Source organism: Megalopta genalis, chromosome 6 (assembly GCF_051020955.1).
Source record: "Megalopta genalis isolate 19385.01 chromosome 6, iyMegGena1_principal, whole genome shotgun sequence".
NCBI classification, from domain to species: domain Eukaryota; kingdom Metazoa; phylum Arthropoda; class Insecta; order Hymenoptera; family Halictidae; genus Megalopta; species Megalopta genalis.
In genome coordinates this window covers 18,230,912-18,247,778 of record NC_135018.1, presented here as the reverse complement: position 1 = coordinate 18,247,778, position 16,867 = coordinate 18,230,912, and the positions used below count along the sequence as shown (strand labels likewise).

At 35.3% G+C, this 16,867-nt stretch overlaps 3 protein-coding genes across 6 annotated transcripts; 1 reads left to right on the top strand and 2 right to left on the bottom strand.

The window, feature by feature from the left end:
* The first annotated feature begins 682 nt into the window (after positions 1-682).
* Positions 683-4,477, top strand: LOC117227226 (integrator complex subunit 12). The gene is made up of 3 exons (XM_033482299.2): positions 683-1,973; positions 2,676-2,997; positions 3,078-4,477. The coding sequence occupies exons 1-3, from the start codon at positions 1,422-1,424 to the stop codon at positions 3,245-3,247; spliced, it is 1,044 nt and encodes a 347-aa protein (XP_033338190.1). The 5' UTR covers positions 683-1,421; the 3' UTR covers positions 3,248-4,477.
* A 357-nt stretch (positions 4,478-4,834) lies between these two features.
* Positions 4,835-14,012, bottom strand: LOC117227235 (post-GPI attachment to proteins factor 2-like). 4 transcript variants are annotated; one of them, XM_033482318.2, is made up of 5 exons: positions 13,916-14,012; positions 12,498-12,780; positions 12,108-12,375; positions 11,803-12,000; positions 4,835-11,702 (listed from the first exon to the last, which is right to left on the bottom strand). In XM_033482318.2, exons 2-5 carry the CDS (start codon positions 12,660-12,662, stop codon positions 11,569-11,571), a joined length of 765 nt encoding a protein of 254 aa, XP_033338209.1. In that variant the 5' UTR covers positions 12,663-12,780; positions 13,916-14,012; the 3' UTR covers positions 4,835-11,568. The 4 variants fall into 4 exon arrangements, with proteins under 4 accessions (XP_033338209.1, XP_033338210.1, XP_033338212.1 ...); XM_033482319.2 differs by lacking the exon at positions 13,916-14,012 and adding an exon at positions 13,550-13,839; XM_033482321.2 differs by lacking the exon at positions 13,916-14,012 and adding an exon at positions 13,284-13,504.
* Positions 14,013-14,139: 127 nt separating this feature from the next.
* Rbm13 (RNA-binding motif protein 13) lies at positions 14,140-16,432 on the bottom strand. Its single transcript, XM_033482317.2, has 7 exons — positions 16,070-16,432; positions 15,961-16,007; positions 15,744-15,887; positions 15,274-15,586; positions 14,952-15,188; positions 14,425-14,502; positions 14,140-14,345 (listed from the first exon to the last, which is right to left on the bottom strand). The coding sequence occupies exons 1-7, from the start codon at positions 16,082-16,084 to the stop codon at positions 14,208-14,210; spliced, it is 972 nt and encodes a 323-aa protein (XP_033338208.2). The 5' UTR covers positions 16,085-16,432; the 3' UTR covers positions 14,140-14,207.
* Between the last annotated feature and the right edge of the window lie 435 nt (positions 16,433-16,867).

Genomic DNA, 16,867 nt, shown 5'->3' with positions numbered 1-16,867 from the left:
AAAATGGCACCAAAGTGGTACCACCGGCATACAACGGATAGTTTTTGCATGGCACCAGCGTGGTGCCACCGGACGGCATAGTGTTAATAAATTAATTTAAAAAAAACGGTAAAAAGACTTGGGCGGCTATTTGCCGACACTCGTCCGCAAAGGGTTAAATCTTTTTATCTAAATTTTATCTGAACGGAAGTTCTGAAAATACCAAAAAAGTTGTTATGAAAAAGCTTAAGAAAGTATCCAAAATTTAAATAAAACGTTCTAGGGAAAATATCGCGATATTAATTGTATCGATGAAACGTCTTACGATTCCGAGAAAACAAAACTTTCGTGAACTTCTAAATGTACTGTGATATTACATATTATTTGTAGAAAATATAAATGTATCGAAGCATGTTAATTACTTACTACCCCGTAGCGATAGAAAACATTCTCGATCGATAGATCTTATTGCGGGACCAACGAATAACGCTCAAGAATCGAATTTCATTTCCTAGGAGACATTTCTTAGTAACGCGTAATACAGGATGTCCCGAAAATGTCTCGCAATCTGCGAGAGGATGATTCCTGAGGTGATTCGAAGCAACTTTTTCCTTTGCGAAAATGCGATCCGCGGCTTCGTTTACGAATTATTAGCGAAAAACCGTGGCCAATGAGAGGCGAGCTCGGCTGGCGCGCGGCGGCCCGGCCAACGAGCGCACTGAGCTCGGTTCCGCTCATTGGCTCGGCCGTCTCGCGTCAACTGATCTCCCGTTAACTGATCTCGCGTCTCATTGGTCACGGTTTCTCGCTAATAACTCGTAAACGAAGCCGCGGATCGCATTTTCGCTAAGGAAAAAGTTGCTTCAAATAACCCCAGGAACTTCCCATTTCTGGATTACGAGACATTTTTGGGACACCCTGTATAGATGAATAGCGCAGCCACTAGCAGAACAAGTTCCAGTTGAGAAATATCAATTACCTACATACGTACATAAGTATCTACATACTCCGATTTCGAACGTTCCGCAATGAACGTCTCCATCCAGATCCAGAGGTGTTCCGCTTCCATTATCGACGTTAACATTCGCTCGATGCAGAATCGTCGCAATCGAGTTCGTCGAGTGTGTCGAGTGTGTCGAGTGTTTGCTGTTCGAGTCGACGTTCGTGTCGTTTCATTTCGATCCGGAAAGGTACAATTTTTCGTACTCTTCGAGTACGTTACAACACTTTCTGATCTTTCGTCTCTCAGCGCCGATCGCCATTACCAATCGTCGATGAGAAGAAATTAGGAGAAGCAAAGCTTTTGTTGGTCCAGAGGTTTCGGTATGTTTCTTCGCTTTCCGTGCCGTTGGTTAATTGAACGTTAGCTAAAAAGCTGCGATACAACGTTCGACGGAGAACATCGTGCTTATCGCACGATATCGCCGCCGTCGGATTAGGAAATGTACGAGGACGCGGAAGACGCGTCTTCCTCCCTGACCTCGTGCAACGTCGACACCAAAGATTTCACCGACGCTCTGGCGTTGCTGCGTTCGACGGATATCGATAGCGCGGATAAGCTTTATGAAATTTTGGACACGAGCATCGAGAAGGTGTACGGTTTTGAGAGAACTTTAAGAGCGAGGATGCCGCAGAAATTCGATCGGAACGCGAAGCCCCGCGAAAGTACGTTTGCCATCGGCAAATCCGGGAGGCAAGACGACGCGACGTCGCGAAAGGATGATAATGCTGCGAAGAAAACCGCAAACGTATCGGCTTTCGCGAACGACCCGATAAAAAGCGACGGGAGATCGACGAGAATATTCGACAACGAGACAGAGGCGGAATCCGTTTGGAAATCTCGGAGAGCGCTCGATAATGCCGCGACGAACGATTACAAGCTGTTCAAGTCGTCCGACGAGGAGGAAGTTAAAGTTGACCATTTTAGCGAGACGGCGGATATTCCGAGGATATCCATTCCGGATGAAGGATCGGGGGACGGACTTTTTTGCAAGGTTTTTATTCGTTTCTTCGCGTTGAATTGTTAACTCGGTTTACCGTTCCTTCGACTTTTATACACACGCGTGTACGTAATACTATATTATTTTATATTATATTATATTCAACATATATTATATCGTAACACATTATATCCAAAAGATGTTTTTGTTCCAACGATCTCATACTGTATTATTCTCTTTCGTTTTCTCCGTTTTCACGTTAATATCTCGATCGCTTATTTTATCATTTATCGTATCACTTCTTTTCTTTCTTCTTTGCTTATTTTAGATATCCTATTTGTGCGACATATTGTCATGTTATTGTCATACGGGGATCTTCGCGCATTGATTAAATAATAATAATTATTATTATTATTATAGTTATAGTATAGTTATATTTATAGTTATAACTATATAGTTATAGTTATAGTATATTATTATAGTTATGTAGTATTATTATTATAGTTATAATAATAATAATTATTATTATTATTATTATATATATATTAATAATATTAATATTATTATTATTATAACTATAATAATATACTATAACTATATAGTTATAATAATAATAATATTAATATTATTAATATATATAATAATTATTATTATTATTATAACTATAATAATAATACTATAACTATAACTATTTTTATTATTATTATAGTTATAATAATAATTATAATTGTTATCGTTGTTTTCGTATTATAAAAGATATGTAACGGAGCAAAATTGGGACCGCTGATTTTATTGGAGTGTCAAGACTGTCAAGAAGTTTACCATCCTTTGTGTCACCAACCGCCTGTGGTAGACATCGATGTTTACGATCCTAGAATCGTATGGCACTGTAACAACTGCGCCAACACAGTTTCTGCAGATCGTGATCTTATCCTAAACGAGAAGAACACGAAGAAATTTTATCGACGAAACGACACGAATACCGCCAAAAAAAGTGCTATCAATGTCGACAAATCGGTCAAAATGGAAGAATATCTTTCAAAAAATGATACGACCAGCTTCGAGAAAACTTGTCCCGGTAAACGCTTCACGCTTCACCCGACCTATTGAACTCTTGTAATTTCGTCTTGTACATAATCGGGGATCGTTATTTTGCAGGCGCTGCGCGAGAAACTTGCGGTGGCGACAGCGGCAACCATCAAGTTATGTCGTATTCGAAGGATTCGTCACTGTCGACCAACAAAATGCAGAGCCTATCCTCCAATCAATTGAAGAAACGAATTGGCTCTAAACTTTCGGTAACGCGTGTTGTAACAAAACAATCTTGATATTTCTCCCAAAGAAGAAGAAAAACGTGTAGAACGCACGAATGTAAGGATTGCGTCCATGTACGTGTTACACGAATTCTCAAAAGTAGCAGTGAAGCTTGCAAGTGTACACCGTTGCTAATGACTACATATATCAAGTGCTGCAGGATTAGTAGAGATAGATAGATATACAGGATGTCCCAAAAATGTCTCGCAATCCGAAAGTGGCGGGTTCCTCGGGTCGTTCGAAGCAACTTTTTCCTTTACAAAAATTTTCTCCGAGGCACCGTTAACGAGTTATCAACGAAAAACAGTGACCAATGAGAGGCGAGCTCGGCTGTCGCGAGGCGACCGAGCCAATGAGCGGAACCGGGCTTCGCGCGCTGGTTGGCTGGGCCGCCTCGCGTCAGCCGTACTCGCCTCTCATTGGTCACTGTTTTTCGTTGATAACTCGTTAACGGTGCGTCGGAGGACATTTTTGTAAAGGAAGAAGTTGCTTCGAATGATCCGAGGAACCCGCCATTCCCGGATTGCGAGACATTTTTGGGACACCATAGAGAGAGAGAGAGTTCGAATCTGATAGCTCGTTTCTGCGAGAAATCGCTCTGATCGTAGTGCAGGCTGCGTTGGCTGGACCAGTTATACAGTTGTAGATGAGACGGCCCTCGCATAACAAGTGCAACAAAATGATAAATTATCCCGTTTCCATAAATAGAAGCAAGACGTTGGAAAATCAGGAGTCGATGGTAGACGCGACGTTTCTAATAATTGACAAGGTTTCGTGATGCGATCGATATTCCCGTAATAATTGCAGAAAAGTCTCTGTCATTGTCGCGCTTTCTCAGTCCGTTTTCTCGCGTTCGTTCTCTGCGCGTTAGGGTCAACAGAGTTCAATTACCTTCGGCAACCACGCCAAAGTTTTCATCAGGCGTCATATACTCGATCACTTTCGCTCGAATTGATCGTGCGTACGGGACGAGCCGAGCCGAGACGCGACGCGTTCAAAGATGCGTGCAAGAGAAGAGAATCGAATACGCGGCCGAGGTGATAAAGAATTACAGATCGCCGCAAGTTACGTGTCAATTCAATTTATGTTACGTACACGTACATGTTAGCCTACAAGAATTAGAATACAAGTCGAAGAATTATGTCTAATCTATGGAGCGCGTGAACGCCTGTTTCGTACAGGTCTGGGTTTAATGTAATAATATATAAATAATATATAATATTATAACAATAATATATATTATAATAATATTATAATATTAATATTATAATATATAATATTATAATAATATTATAATATTAATATTATAATATATAATATTATAATAATATTATAATATTAATATTATAATATATAATATTATAATAATATTATAATATTAATTAATATAATATTATAATATTAATATTATAATATATAATATTATAGTAATATTATAATAATAAATAATATTAATGTATAACGAATCTGGGAACAATTATTTTATAACTATATAGTCCGCGAACTTTGTGCGGCGGCCGCCGCCGTTAACGCAACGAAGGTACGTCTTTCTAATCGAGACTGATGGAACTTCTGTAACATAAATTAATAACGGAACCAAATGTTTGTGGAATTTGTATATTTTTGTCAATCTCATCTTGTAAATCAATCTACAAAAATAATAGCAGCATGTACTTCACTCCAGGTATACCTATTTATTCGTATGTATGCGGCTACTCTGTGGAAGTATGTGTATAAGAGGGTTGTTTCGAAATAATAGAAAATTTCGATCGATCGGGCTACCACCTACGCCTACGACTACAATACTCGAAACAACGAAATGTATTCTACAGAAGCAAAGTTTATTCAATTTTCTTGTCCCCCCTCGGGGAAATTGTCCGGTTACGGTTACGATTACGGTTACGGTTACGGTATACACTAGTTTGGTACTTCTCCGCAATACCCTCGCTCCTTACAATCTCCACTTCCGCAAACTTCGTCAAAATTAGAGCAACATTCACGGAATCAAATCTCAATTTTTCGACACAATTCTCGCGCAATCGTCGCAACAATTATGCAACTTTGCGGCTTTCGATATTCGATATTATCAATAATATTAATAATAATATAATATCAATATTATCAATATTAATAATAATAATAATATAATATCAATATTATCGATATTAATAATAATAATAATAATATATCAATATTATCGATATTAATAATAATAATAATAATATATCAATATTATCGATATTAATAATAATAATAATAATATATCAATATTAATAATAATAATAATATCAATATTACCAATATTAATAATATCAATATTAATAATAATAATAATAATAATATAATATCAATATTCAATAGTCAATATTGAAATATTGGCCGACGAAATCGTGTCTTTGGTTCTTGCATCGTATCCATCAATCGTCGTTTCCGAATAGTAAAATGTAATAGTAAATGTTCTTTACGACACCGAAATTGGATCACGAATTTCGAACGAGAAGAGCTGCGCGAAGGATTACGCGGAATCGAACAAAATCAAGCCGCCTCGGAGAAATCGCGAAAAGCTTTTCTCTCGTTGCCCAGTAGATGCTGTTCCGAAGACAAAGAAAGGTGCATTTCAGCGACAACGTACATATACCTCGAATTTCAAGTACCCGATGCAAGAACAGCTAAATACCCGATAAACCATCGTAGAAACGTAAGACAGCCATTTATGCTTATTATCACAGAACCATCGGTCATTGGAATTAATCTCGTGTCGAAGAAGTGAAATCCGTTTTTACGTTCGTTCGTTCGTTCGTTCGTTCGTTCGTCTAAAATCAGAAAAAGTGTTTCGGTAGCAAAATTATGTTGAAAAATATGCGCCCAGGAATAACATCCGCGAGCTGGTAGCAAGAATATCCGCGTACAAATTTCTTTCCGGATTCCTTGACTCGGCGAACAGCAGACCGAAGCATTTTTCTAATTTTTCGCCGTACAAGAGCGTGTTTCGTCGTCGAAGCGAATATCTCGCGAAAATTACCGTTGCCTTTCCCACGAGTCGTTTATACCCTCGTTTCGATATGTTTATTATTTTCTTTCTTGTTGCTTTTCATAGTCGGTTTCATAATAGTGTCATTATTGCTGTGTGTGTTCGATTCAGTTCAATAAAGTCTGAACTATACAAAAAGTGCTATAAATACTATATACGAGGCTCGTTCTTTGCACGCAAACTTCCTAAATCGTTTACACAAAGACAAAAAATATATACTTTGTTTAGAGATAACAATCACGTAAAAGATAACATCGGTTCACAACCAAATATTACTATACTCTAGAGAACTATTAATCGCGTCGCGGGGGTATCGTCGATTTCCTAAAAATCGAGTCGGTAGTTCTTCTTCTTTTTTTTTTTGTCGTTTTAAGATTTTCATCAATTTTTCTCTCGCTAATTCTTCATTAGTAGTCACTCAGAGAGTGTGAACGCATCTTTCTAACATGCTCGTACGTTTTTCCCGGCGTTATACGTTAATCGTTCGTGTTAGCTTTGAAGTTTGTTCTTCCAAAAGTTTCGCTATTAATATACTCGTTATGTATAATACTCAAGTGGTAATAAAAAGCTATTGATAGCGTTTGAAGCGCTAACGGTGCAGGCATGCGTGTAACGAGAAAAATTGACGTGTAGATAATGATATCCATAGGAGAAACTTATGATCGCGATGCGCGCGAGCACAGCGCGCGTTCGCGGAACCATGCTATGTTCCGCGGTTCCAAGCAATTCGGTACTTGATATCTTAAATGACGATCGCGACAGAAAGTCATCCTACATTGACTATGGTGCGCCTTTGATCGTAGACTCGTCGTACCTAACGTATCGCTCTATCTTTAGAGAGGTATTCACCTCGTGTACTTACTTGCATTATTATTAATACAATCGTATCGTAAAATAATAACAATAGTAGTAGTAATAATACTAATAGTAATAATAATAGTAATAATAGTAATAATAATAGTAATAATAATAATAATAATAATAATAACAATAATAATAATAATAATGCAACATACAGTTGCTCGGAATAAGGTGCGAGTCAAGCGATTATCGATACCTCCCTTCATCCCCGCATCGCAGTCGGCTTAAATCTATTGTAAACATAATTGTTAATTACATTGTAGTTTTTCGGTGTAGTCGCTCTGCTCGAGAACGCTTTACATACAATAATAAACGCCTCCGTTTCAACCGCAGGAGACATTCAACCTAATTCGTGACAGAGTTGTCGTGCCAAGTAGCTGACATCAATTAAATAAAGATTCTGACACGTGTCAAGGTTACTTTGTGTCGCGTTGCACTATGTCAACCCATTGATTGACCTACGAGTATCTTTCAGGCAGCCACCTAAGGTCGCGCGGTACCCTCGCAAGTGAAATTGCACTATAAATCCGATATAACGCGTAGAATAGATTCGAGGAAAATGGGATCGTACGAATTGTTCGTGTCGTTCCGAACCATTCGAATTGTTAGCATTTCAAAACCGGATGGTAACGATGGAATCGCAACGAATGTACTTGGTACATCGCGTAAACATCGTAATCGTTTGTTTGTCCGAGTGATCATGCTCGATGGTAAAGAGATCTAACTTTGTATAGTGTACTGGCACTTATACATGCGACACTTCACATAAACCCTATCAGGCTTCTTTATCTTTTCGGGCCGCTGTAATGCAACCCGAGAGTGTCGCGTTAAACTATATTACAAAATAAGTACCAGCCTAATATTATCGTTAAGATTACTGTGATTACTACGGTTATTATCATCATCATTATCATCATCATCATCATCATCATCGGCATCATTATCATTATCATTATCGTCATCATCATCATTACCACTATCACTATCGTTACGTTTATTATTCCTCTTATTATTTTTGTTATTGCAACTAACAAATAATAATAAGTCACAATGCTTTCTCAACGCTCTACTTATACGTACGTACGTTTCTATGTATATAATATGTGTGTATGTATGCATATATACATATATATGTATATATGTATATATAAGTGTGTGTGTATGTGCAATACGGTATATAATAAATCGTTTTTGCAAACTCTTTGAAATGATTTACCACTACTGTACTTTTAGGATAGTTTTAATTTTAGAGTCCGCAGCACGTAGATATCATATTTAGACTGCCCTACTCGTAAGCATGCTACACATATCCATAGATATTCGTTAAATATTCACTGAACTATCCTCAAACAAGAAAAACGTCTGCTATAAATAAATGCAAAAAAAAATGATTGCACGGAGAGTACGAGGAAAATAAATAAAATCGGCTAAGCGCGTACATCGTGAACTAGTTGAAGATTTCCATGTAGCACGACAAATTTCACGCAAATACGATGAACGCACATTGTATCTAGGTATGCATGTTGATGGATGATGGTATTGTGAATACATCACTTGGCACGGATTCGAATGTTTAAAAGTTACATCAAGAGAAACTAACTGTTTCTCCATTGTGGTTACAAACAAGTCTAAACTGGTTATTAAAAGCCAAAAGATTTCCAAATATTATTAGGAAGCCATATATTGGCAGAAAGAAATGAAAAATACAGTAAATTCTCCTTAATTGGCCCTCGGCTTGTACACAAAAATAGATAGAAATTTGAGAAGAGGGGATACGGTTATTCGAGCCTTGCACCACGTTTTTATAGTTGTTGACGATACAGTTGGTAACTATAAAAACGAACCGCAAGGCTGGGATAATCGTATCTCCTCTTCCCAAATTGCCTATTTCTGTGTACAAGCTGGAGGTCAATTAGGGAGAATTTTTGATGATATTTCTATCTATTCCAAGGCAAAGGGTTCAACACAATTGAACAGTCGAACAATTACTTTCACTATGAAGAAGAAGAAGAAACTCGAAAACAGAGATATGAAAAATATGCAATAATGACACCCCTACGCAAACGTTATCAAGGATCTATTTTGTCAGTATCTGCAATGAAAACATGTGTACAGGACACATTTTGTCAATAATATGTCACACACTGCTGTAACACTGTGTGATACGCGCATTCACCTAGCGTTTGTAAGCGTTAGTAGCATTTATACGAATTTATAAAACTGATTCGGTCGTCTAAAGCAATGTGTTTTATCACATATTTATTTCGTTTCGTTTCTTTTCGTTTCATTCCATTTCACTGCGTTTCATTGCGTTCCATTCAGTTTCATATTGTTGTGTTCAATGCTCAAAGTGAAGCATGGAAACTTTGACAAAGTATACTGGTTTTCAAATGTAAAATTTTATGCGAACAATTATTCGAATTCCACAATGTTGTTGTACAATTTTGGACGTTATTTGAGCTTTGGTCAGGAATACATTGTATAATACAAGATAAATATTGATTTCATATGTTATATGTTCTTTCTCTATTAACGTTGTTACCATACGTACGCCAATTATAGTTTCGATAGTTATCGTCGCTGCACTCACAAGTCGTACATTAAATAGAAACATAAGCATTAATTTTCACATCCACAACATAATACTGTAACGATTCGTTCCATCGGACGAGTTACCTTTGTTCAGAACAATCTGTTATAGTTCGATTGTTTTATGTTTTACATACTGTACGAATCGTGTTGTATTACTTATACACAATGAAATATGTATATTGATGATATACAGCTGTACAATGTTAGACAATATTACTACAGTACCTTAAATTAAAATTGCGTACACTTATTTCATACGTAAAGCATGTACCCTCATAAAACATGAAAGTCATGCCAATGTAAATGCATCCTACATACTAACAATGCATTAGAATTCATGATGTCATGTAACAATATTTTTAAACAAATAAATCAAAACACGACGACTAGAATATATTATTGACTAGAATTCTCACTTTACGGAAAACCTCTACAGAAGCAACTTTAAAATTATTTTTGTAAAACAGCTTTCGCCGTGACCTTCTCTTTCCCTTTTATTACCATTGCTCGCACTTACTTTTTCAAAAACAAAAACTATATACAGAAATCAGACATCCTAATTCTTTTCGTTTCTTTTGACTCTGTAATATTTTATATTGTTCGGATGTAGGATACATATTTCTCTAGTATCGCTACAAGTTTCCACTACCTAAAAGGCCATTAAAGATTTCATTGCCTGGGAAGATACCAATGCCATACTTTGGAAGCGCTAGATTCTTTGCTTTAGCATTTTAATTGTGCCATTGTCGATTATTTCGAAAATAACTGGAAGATACCTATTTTGTGTTTTAGTTCAAAATAAACAACATCAGAATTTATGTTGTCAAAAAAAAAGCTATTTAGAGTGTACCATATAGTCAAACTGGTTTTTCTCTTTCTCTTTTTTTTCACTTTTTTTGTTTGTTTTTGTTAAAGTAAACATGAGTCAATCGGAGAAATTTTTGTTTTGTGCATCATTCTTCTGTGTATCCACTCAATATGTAAAAAATTTTTGAACACTTGTCGACATTTTGTCGTTTCGGTTAGATAGTTGGATGTAAGAAATATTTGTTGCATGTGTATATAAATGTAGCATCCAAATTTCAATATCTTTTGATTATAACCATTGTAGGAAAGATGAGCGAGATTTAAGATCGTTGCGAAAAAAATAATTTCTGTATCATGTTATTCTTACCAGTACAATAAATTTCGAAATTTTAAAATAAACGTATATATTCAGTAGATAATAAAAAGAAAAACGACGGTAAAAAAAATTAAAAACTATGGAAGAAAGACTCCTGTATGGGGAGCATAATCAATTATTAAAAATTCGATATACATTATATTGATGCATGCTCTAACATCGCCTGGACATAGTGCATAAATAATCAGAATAATTGACATTTACCATAAATGAACGAAAGAGACTTTTCTCAAGAATTTAGAATAGCAATGACAGTCATCGCAAACTGATTATCTGACAATAGTGAAGAAATTAATAAACATAACTTGTCCTTTATCAAATCAAGTAATTAGATTCTTTGCAATGTCTATATTTATTTGGAAAATAAGAGAAATTTAGAAGCGATAGTTATGTGAAATTTTTACTTTCAGCTTATATTGGATATAAGCACACTGTTTATCATCGAAACCACTGTACATATAAAATGTTTGGTACGAACTATTTTAAACCTGTTTGCATAGAAAGATGTTTTGTTAAAAAGTTTTCAACAGTATTTACCAGTGGATACTCAGCATTATATAATATGACATACATACTTTTAACTCTTGGCAATAGCACTTCCAGACAGTGGCAGTAGGCACTTTGATGACAATAATAGGATAATGATAAATATAAAATATCATAAGGAGTTATTCCACCTTTAAGGTTGGTAAACCATTCCCAACAACCAGCTGTTCCTTGGGAAAGTCTAGAACTACGGTAACATGAAAACCCATGTTTGCAGAGGCAATCACATATTCGCACAAGGAAAACCAACTAAATGCTGTTAAAAAAAATATTATAATAAGTTTCATATGTAGTCATTATCGAGATATATATATTATGTATAATTTTCGATACAAAAGAGATACAAGTTTTCTTACCCAAATCATGGCAGAGCAGTCTGTGTTTTAAGAAAAACACAATAAGTCCAATAGTACTAATAAGACTTGTTACAAAAAGTGCCTGTTTATACTGAAGACTTGGTGCATTCGGTGTTATAAGGCGACTCAGCCTTACCGCTGTTAACATATATGTCAAGGAACTAATCATAAAGCCAATGAAGATTTTTTCATGAACCGCTGTGGACAGAATTTTATTAGATACAAAATCATGAGTCAGGAAACTAATAGGAGTAAATACATATATATATATATATATATATATATATATATATAATCTTACTTACAATAATTTTCTCTGTTGGAGATGTATGTAACACCACACAAGGTTGCCACTTCTGCTATGCTGAGCCAATAACATAAATTTAAAAGTCTGCTTCCTTTAATCTTCAAAGTTACATCGTCGATTGCTTTGAGTATATTATAATAATAGGAGTAGTAAACGCTAGCAATAATTAGGCGAGGACCAATGTGTAATGCAATAGTTACACGCCACAAATATCTCTGCGGAGAAATACCAGTAATGGCTGATATCGATGGAAGTACATTATAGACCTAAATTGAAAATATTTATTCCTTATAGAAATAGTGTGTATAGAATAAGTGTAATAGAAAGATTTCTAATGATTAATAGCCATCAGTATATAATGTAGTATCAAATATATCAATGATCGTACCCTACAGTGCGTTTCATGAATGTCATCCTGCTGGAAGATATATCCCGTAATGAAACAGACTAACAAAGTAACAAGTGGCAAAGACACTGTTGCTATACATAATTTTTTAAGCGATATTGCCATATATATTGAGTTCTTGTTGCTTCCCACATTGTTTAGCTCCATGATGATATACAAAGTAAGAAGAAACCTTCAGAGATTCTGGCTACGTTACCACCATAATAAAGCCTTACTTTAAATACGATTGAAAGTTTCCTAGTGTTCTTTCGAGTTCATAATATGCCTGAAATAGAAAGACATACATTACATTAAAGATACAATATTAATCTGTATGCGCCATTCAAATGTTGTTTGAAACCCTTGTACAAATTGTTCAGTAATAACTATCTTCTGGAGAACATTTAACAATAGTATTACAATTTTTATATGTTCTGTTTAGGGGAAATCCTTGAATAATTATCTCATACCTTCAACATTTGAGGAAATTATTAATTGAAATCATTTTCAACCATCATTGTACACTATTGCAACAAATGACATAGAACACGATTGTAATTACACCACAATGGGATATTGCTTTGCTAATATACAGTAATTAATGTAAATTCTTTGCATCAAGTGAATTATACAAAATGCATCACTGTGTATACAAACGGGAAGGAGTATTTTTAGGAGATGATAGAAATTGGAATAAATAAGTTCACTGCCGCAAAGTGGTATATTCAAAACGATAAACATATTCAGTTAACTGTCCTATTTTCGGAATTGATTTTAGGGATAACCTACTTTTTCTATTTATAGCAAACAAAAGGCACTGTGACGGGTAACACGGAGTTCGTGACATATGGCTGCAGGCAATTTATAATGAAATTCAGTACGTCTGTACGATGCTCGTAATAAAATAACCGAACTTCGTTTACACAATACGAAGATTGAACATATGTAGAAGCTTCTCTAATTTATGCATTTGACAGACAGCGAGTTATCGTACACCTACTGCCTCTACACATTGCATGCCATTAAAAAAAATTATTCTATTTGAATAAAAATACCTGCATAACAACGTGTTAGATATGTGTTTGACTGACAATTGTTTATTTCATGATACATGTAAATTTTATCCAAGCGTTGCAGCAGATCATTATGATACATTTCCAGACAAGTCTATGTCTGTTGGTATATTATGATATGTATACCGTACATGAAGTATGTAAACAAGTATACACAGTATACGCATAATTGGTCTCATGTACATACATATGTACTGCAATGTACATTTATGACATAGCTTTTCTGCATTGTTACAAAACAAATAAAACCACCAATTTTAACTTATTCATGTAACTATAGTTACGACAGTAAACACAACTCACCCATATCCATTTATAATTTTCATGAGAAAAATTGAAAAAGTTTACCTTATTTCTTGTGTACAAACATGTCGTCTGCTAGTCCCACGCTAGTCCACACAATTTTTTTATATTCGAATGCCATCTATGATTCGTATGCTTACATATGTATATGTGTACATACATATATTCCTTTTGAACACTTATCTATTGGCGCGAATTTTAAATTTTTCGTTATTGACGACTGATACGTTCTGAATAAATGACTGATTCGTTCTCGTAAGTAACACGAATTTTTTAGTATTGTAGAAATAGTATTTTATTTAAAATACAATTGCAATTAATCTAATTAAAATAAGTATCACGTTCGTTCTTTCTGTCGCAGGTCGTCTTCAACTTCGTATTCAATTTCAACTTTCGGACGAGCTTTCTTTTGAGTTTTACCCTTCTTTGTGACCTTTGCTGATTTTGTTTTCTTACTGGTTGAAGGTAGCATATCCTGTAACAATACATCGTATTTAAACTCAATTGTATCTTGCAATACATCTTTAAACAGATACAAAATTTGAATTTATTACTTCAACATCGCTTGCATCAGATTCAAAATCACTGGACAATTCAACTTCTTCTTTGCGTCCTGAATCGCTATCCTCACCCTATGGAAACAGATACATCAAATCGTAGGCATCTTTTAAACTATGCATATGTATACAGAGTGTAGCGAAAATTGTGGTACAACCAGTCGGGTAGTGATTCTACATGCAATAAAGTGAAACAAAGGAGTAACATTATTTCATTTAAGGCTTTGTTTCTGAGAAAACTAACGTGAAAGATACGTTAAGTTCGCGTATCTTGTAGTATGACCAAAAGTAGAATTGGTATGGCATGTCCAGACACGTCACTTGATTTTCAATAGTATTATTTTTTCAACCTGATTTTTTTTTAAACGGAGCTTTAGATGCCATACCGTTATTCTTTTTCTTTGATCTATTTTTACATGTAGAATCACCTCCTGCCCGGTTGTACCACGATTTTCAATACATTCTGTGTATTACGAAACCGAAAAGAATGAAATATTTTATGTATTTATGAAAATAAAAGTTACTATAGATAATTCATCGACATCAAAATCATCATCTTCATCGCTTTCTGCTTCCACATAATGTGGTTCGTTGGTTTCTCTTCTTTTCTCGTCTGCTTCTAATTCCATTTCTACTTCCTTCTCAATTGCTTCTTCTCTTTCTTCTTCCTGCTCGCTTTCAGCTTCGCTTTCGCCTTCAACTTCAACAGCTTCCACAGCTTTATCAAATACTTTTTGTGGAAAATTGTAAATATCATTATACTGGAAAAAAAATTAATAATTCTATAATCATGTAGAATGTAAGTATTCTTACACGGATATAATTAAACTCAACATATGTACATACCATGCCTTGCTTCAACCTTTCCATAAGTTGTTTCTCTATTGCTGTTTCCAATCTTGCAGCAACCAGAGCCTTTTCTTCTCTCCGTCTTTCTCTTCTTTCAATTTTCCTTTGTATTGGGACAATTTGTTTTTGTCTTCGTAATCTTAATTTTCTCATACGTATCAGGTATTGCGTAATTTTCACAAATCTTTGTTTGCATTTCGCTTTTATAAAACCTGGCCAATATAACAAATTTTCATTGATTTGAAATATAGCTTTTTCAAAATTTCTAGAAAGCTTGATTTTCTCCCAAGCATTTTTTGGAAAATGTACTCTGCAAATCAATGGTTTCAAAGAGATATTACACAGCAATGAACTCGTTTCATAGACTATGAATGTTTATATAAATTTAAACACAACCTATAACATATCGTTCAATATAATTAAACCGGAAAAGCTTAGAGTTGTAACAATACCATCAACTTTTTTACCTTTCCGCAGTCCTCATGTACAAGTAAATAATGCCATTTTCTTCCCGTACTGTAGCGTACTGACTATTTGCAAGGGGGCAAGATGCCCTGCTACATAAACCTGTAAGGTTATATTCATTTCGACAAAATCGCTGTGTTTTGGTGCTGAAAAACGAAAACATCAAATGAGATGAACGTTTGGTAAATGATTAACATTTTTCTTCTTAAATATACATACTTTACTTTAAAGGAACAAAAAGATTTGTTGATAACACTCCACACGACCTGAAATAATTTAAGGTTAGATTAAACGCAAATTTTTAATAAGTTACGCGAAACATACTTACATCGTCATGCTGCATCTTGCTTCTTTAACGTATTACTTTACCGTATTAATTTAGGTACGTCCTGCAAATGGATTGTATACACGTGTATTCAAATGTTCTATTTACCTGTAAGGTTATGTATCGCACATGGGATAGAGGATACAGTAATAAGATTCGTAATTATTATACATTAGAGTGGGGGTACAGAGTGTACTTTTTCGAGCATAAGTATATGGTCTAAGTCTAAGCTAGTCTAAGCTTTAAACCAGGGACCGCCAACTCTATAGGGAAAAGTGAGGGACTTTTTTAACTTTTTCGACTGCTACCTGATATAGCTGCAAACTTGAACGAACTAAAATTCAATATGGCTGCTCACTTGCATGCGCATTTGGTGCACTGTGCTAAACCATGTGCCGATGCAACACCATTCCCACTATTCTGAGTAAAGCCAAACTGATTGCAAGCAAAACAGCGAACTGTAGCGACATAAGCTACACTTATTTTTATTTCCCGTAGTCTCTTATATTTTTATAATAGTATTTAATAATAGTATTTATTTTCACTTTTTCCTTAACAAAAATACAATCCGCAGTTTTGTTTACGAGTTATTAACGCGAAACACTGACCAATAAGAGACGAGCTCAGCTGGCGCGAGGAGACCCAATCAACGAGCGCAGGAAGGCGACTGAGCCAATAAGCGGAACTGGGCTTCCGCCGCGCGACAGCTGATCTCGCCTCTCATTGGTCACTGTTTCTCGTTAATAACTTGTACATAAAGCCGCGGATTGTATTTTTGCTAAGCAAAAAGTTACTTCGAAT